At 32.2% G+C, this 5202-nt stretch overlaps 1 protein-coding gene across 1 annotated transcript; it reads right to left on the reverse strand.

The window, feature by feature from the left end:
* Window positions 1–1245: 1245 nt before the first annotated feature.
* On the reverse strand, window positions 1246–2687 carry LOC145086877 (expansin-A10-like). The gene is made up of 3 exons (XM_079024720.1): window positions 2488–2687; window positions 2081–2393; window positions 1246–1983 (listed from the first exon to the last, which is right to left on the reverse strand). Exons 1-3 carry the CDS (start codon window positions 2624–2626, stop codon window positions 1662–1664), a joined length of 774 nt encoding a protein of 257 aa, XP_078880846.1. The 5' UTR covers window positions 2627–2687; the 3' UTR covers window positions 1246–1661.
* Between the last annotated feature and the right edge of the window lie 2515 nt (window positions 2688–5202).

Consider the following 5202-nt stretch of genomic DNA (forward strand, 5'->3'; position numbering starts at 1 on the left):
ATCATGTATTGACTCATCAAGTTATGATACCTTATCCCATATCAGACGTATACATAAACAAAAGTAATATTGTAAAGTCCATCGACAAATGTTTTAGTAACTTGATAAATCATACGTCAAAATCAAAAAATGAAAAACGGCCTAATGCTACTTACAAGAAGGAAATTCATGTTACAAAAAATTCAATGAATGGATTTCAAAGATAGACTATGAAGATAAAGTTAGCAATAATCTTGTAAGTACTAACACACATATCCTTAGTTAACGTGTTATTAAGTATCATGTGAAGCCGGTGTGTCAGATCTATATAATTTTGTATGAAACATAATGAGATTGATATGGATGTTATGAAAAACACGAAAAATATAATGTACGCTTAGTGTTCTTTCAACTATAAATACGCCTATCTAACTATATAACACTCCATGTGTAACCTATGATTTGACCCCAATATATACATGCTCGAAATTATTAGTAACATAAAAGTGTTGCTCTAAATAGAATGACATTTTTGTTAAACTATTCATAGTTTTTGAAAGTTGTGTAAAGTTTCATGGCTAAAGTGCAAACATGCTATTTTTGAGAGGGTAAAGTGTCATCTCACGGAAAACGAAGAGCTAAGTGAAACTCTGTCGATGAAACTTGAAAGCCCGCTTCCCGGTTTTCGAAAGGAAGCAAAAACCCTAGCAAAGGTTTTAACGCTACTTGATCTTATGATCTGAGCGGTACCGGAAAAGGGACGACGGCGGCGGTGTCGATGGTAATGAGGGAGAGGTACGACGGAAGCAGCCAACCATCCGCATGGTATTTGCTGGTTGCAGGAGCCTTCGGTCTAATTTGCCTCTTTCACTCGCCTACCCCACCATTCTCCGCCGGAATCCCCTCGGTAATCGCGATGAAGATTGCCCGCTTTCCGAGCCCCGCAGTTCATGTGCGATTGGGCGGTGATGGCTTCGCGGGATTTCAATCCTCTTAATCATAAGATATGTTTTACATTTAGGTTATTTTATTGTGAAAAAATAAAATTGGATCTCGCAATCGTAGATTAGGTTTCTTCTCTTACAAATTAAAGGTTTTTTAGTTTATTCGCGGATTAGGTCTCTTCTCTTGTTCATTCTTCATGTTAGAACCTGTTTAATAAAATTTCCTCTTCTGTCATTTCATTAACTGTTAATTAGTTGCCTGTATTTTGTATTGCTTTAACGAACAAATCTTTAACATCTCAACCAATTCAGCACAAGCAAATCGACAAACATTAAATGTTATTCTCATTTCATTTCAAGTAACAAAACATACATTGAGGAATCTTTGACACCACATTTGACCTCCAAAAAAAGAACACACATAACAACCTTAACTTTGAGCATTACACATACTAAAAAAAGACAATGCCACATTAGTCCCCCAACCCTTGTTGGTGTCCTTTTCAGGGCTGTCTAAAAAGACTCCCGAAATCTTTGTAAACAGGTCAGATTTCCTGAAGTTTAGTTTAGGCATTAATCATGGGCCCTTTAAAATGGGTCCATAGAGTTTCGCCTATCTTATAACTATATTACATTAGTTACTATAGTATATCAGTATACCATACTTTAATCTTATAACTATAAATCACATAAAAAAAAAGAGTATTTTAACTTAACTGTTAAGTTAAAAGTTTGGAGTTAGAGACCGACAGACTTAAACTGTTTACCAGCATAAGTCTGTCCGAAACTCCAACCCGCAGGAGCCACATTCGTAGAAACGACTGTTCTTCCATCACTTGTTGTAACCTTAAACGATAAAGCCTGTCCATCAAGATTCGCACCACTTTGCCAATTTTGCCCCCAATTTCTCGACATTGGTTGCCATGTATTGCTTCTAGACCCCTTAATAGACACCGCCACAACATCACCCGCACCACCAACATTTGTCAACAACACCAAATTGAAATACGAATGACCATTGATTGTAAACCTCATTCCACCTCTCTTCTTGCAAGCAACCCTATCAAATTCAATACATAAAAATTAAAAAAAAAATGTGAGTTTCATGTTATTTTTTTATTTAGTGGATTATATTTTGTGAAAGGAGGAAAGTTTACCTTCTATATTGAACGGGAATAATTCCAGCTTTGTATTGACCAATTTTCAAGAAAATCGGTTGAGCAAGATCGAAGTGTTGTTGTGGAGGATTACACCACCCTCCATTGTTGTTTGGAAGTGCGCTATTTGGAGGACAGAAGTTTGTAGCTGTGACAATAATGGACCCTGGAAGACACCATCTTTTATCATTCACACATTTGATCTCAAAACACGCTCCACATGCAAGTCCATTGTTGAATAAAGCAGTACTTAATGCAGCTGTATTTGTACCATATCCTTGACTATATAAATTTCCAAATCCACATGCTCCACCTTCACATATATAGATATACACATCAGTATATATATATGATAAAAGATAAAAGATAATTCACAAATCTTTAAAAAGGTGAAATTTTTTTCTTACCCATTGTACCCGAAGCATCGGCACCACCATAGAAGGTGGCATGGGCGTTAGACCACCCACCACCACCTCTGCCGCTAGCTAGTGGTAGTGTTGCAATGGTGGTGATTGTTAGAACTAATAAGATTTCAAGAAACCCCATTTTTAGAACTGAAAAAAGATAAGTTGTGAGGGAGTTTTGAGGAGGGATGAAGATGGAAGTGGGGAATGACACCTTGTTTATATAAAGAATTTATGAGAGAGAAAACTGTAATGGCAGTTAAAGCGTTTAACCATATGACAAGTTGTTAATGTTAAATAAAATATGTTTTGCCTCCTTTTTTCACATGCTTCATGTTAATAGAGAATCGTATTCTGTGGGAAGAGTGATGAAAAAGGCAACTATAAAGTTTACTCATTATACTTGAAAGTATAGAGTGAAAGATTGTAAACAGGATTTGTGTTTGTGGTTTCAAGTGGTATTATATAAATATGAATCAAGAAAGTGTATGTAAGCTGCAAGAAACCCTAAAAAGTTTAAACCTTGAAGCCTACAATTATTTTGTAGTATTTTATTGATAATATGAGAAGATATGGTAATTGAAAATTTCATAACAAAGTGGTGGAATGAGGGAGGGAATTGAATTGATTATTTTATTTTATTTTATTTTATCATATTTGGTTGTTTTGAAGGAATAGAATCTGCTCTTCAAACATCTTCTATGTTAGAATTTTAGATAAATAAAATTGATGAATAAGGGAAAGAATTATTATTTTATAAAATGAATCTTGAATTAAATATAAATATATCTAACTATCGATAAGTAACTTACTTATTAACATATTTCTTGTCATTTGAATTATATACATGTATTTCGAATAATCAAAAGAGTATTTTAATCACTTTAAGAAATTGTTTGCAACAACAAAATATAAAGATAAAATGTAATGAAATCTTTAAATAGAATTATAATGAACGTATTTTTTTTTTTTTGAAAAATAACAAAAAATTAATTTGAGTGAAGTTTTGATTTTTTTTATTAGTTTTGTTGTTTATAAAGTTTATATAAATGAAAATGATTATATTATTTATATGTGACAACCAAACAAACAAGATTATTTGGAGAATTAATCACAATTTATCAGCAATCCTTCACACCATTCGAATATGACAACTAAACAAGATTATTTTATTCATATATTAAAGACTATCTAAATTTTATGTCAAGATAAATATGTTTATAGCTTTTAGATGGACGATAATATGGATAATAAATGTAATTATGAATAAGGGAAAGAGGTAAATGATGAAAACAAATGTGAAAAAAAGGACCGGGAAGTGCATTGACTTTTTTGAGTACTTGATAAGATATGTTAAGTACTTTTGAGGTACGATTTAGTTTATGGAGATTAGCAAATAGAAGTGGCATTAATGATTGGTTGATTAGAATAAAACACCCACATGAAACCTAATTTGTGGCATGTGACCGTTTTAATTGCAAGTGTAATTGAGATTGGAATGGCATTGACTTCATTTTTTCATTTTTTATTTTCTTTTCTAATATTATAGTGTCAAGTAGAGGAGTCACATGGTCACTTGGGATTACTAACTTAAGTTCTAACAATTGGAAATTCAATTTAAGTAAATCAAGACTCCTTCAACTTTGCAATTGACCATCGTTGTATTGGTTTTAGCAGTAGATGTATTTGTGGTTATTATTAGTATTATTTTCTGAGTTTATTACAATTTATATGGAAAAGGGATGTCATGTAATATGTCATCTTTTTTGGACTTGTATGTATCCAGATTTGAAGTGTTATAACTATCCACAAAATTTATGCATTAGTCGGCATCTAAACCAACTTAAGAAGGATGTAATGTATTCGAGAAATCAATTGAGTTTCTTCATCATCATTGGGTTTGTATTCTTTTACTAAATCATAAGTTAACTTCTAAGTTGCTTCATTTCATTTCGGTATTCCTTACCTAAATAATATTAAATCAGTTTCATCATAAGTCTTGTGGCCAAAGTTATTCAAGTCTTTTGTTTTTTTTTTTTTTTTTTTTTTTTTTTTTTTTTTTGGGAAACAGTCCTTTTGATCTTTTTCCACCACCAATGTCGTTATAACTACTGCCACACTATCACTGTCACCTCCATTGCTGACGCCATAATCACCATGCACCTTTGTCAATCCCACCTCCCCCAACATCAACACTTCTGCCACCTCCACCGCTATCTCTGTCACCACCACAACTATTGGTCTTTTTATATGAGTATTTTAAAAAACAATTTTTTTTATAAAGATTAAAGACATAAAAAAAGACATTGTGACCACATTTTATTCCGTATATATGAAAAAAGATCGAACACATTTTATCTTTTTAAAAACAAACATCACCTAATCAATATGATGTAAGAAATTTACTTATTATATAAATAATCAATGAAAAGTTTATATACAGTATATAAATGGAAACTAATAAATCACATATTTAGTTTTATTCCACTAAAATCCATGAGTCCTCGTTATAATGTGTTTCTATCATGTAACATTTTTTGGTTGCCAGTTGTCTACATGTCACTTATCATTGCACTTCTGCCTTGATGTACATTAAAAACTTTTTTATTTATCTTCGTTTTCTCACTCTTATAAATCTTCGTGATAGACTCACAATGATACGTGGGAAAACATTAGAAAAATAGGTTAACTGAGTTAAGAAAACTTTTAAATATGACA

This window comes from Lactuca serriola, chromosome 2, assembly GCF_051521515.1.
Source record: "Lactuca serriola cultivar US96UC23 chromosome 2, Lser_US96UC23_V15, whole genome shotgun sequence".
Classification (NCBI taxonomy): Eukaryota; Viridiplantae; Streptophyta; class Magnoliopsida; order Asterales; family Asteraceae; genus Lactuca; species Lactuca serriola.

What these genes read in the sequence shown, in the direction of transcription:
- LOC145086877 (XM_079024720.1), bottom strand. Translation starts at nt 2,626, where the DNA reads ATGGGGTTTCTTGAAATCTTATTAGTTCTAACAATCACCACCATTGCA. An exon ending in CGATGCTTCGGGTACAATGG is followed by an intron (nt 2,394 to 2,487) that starts GTAAGAAAAAAA and finishes ATATATGTGAAG; the next exon opens with GTGGAGCATGTGGATTTGGA. An exon ending in ATTCCCGTTCAATATAGAAG is followed by an intron (nt 1,984 to 2,080) that starts GTAAACTTTCCT and finishes TGAATTTGATAG; the next exon opens with GGTTGCTTGCAAGAAGAGAG.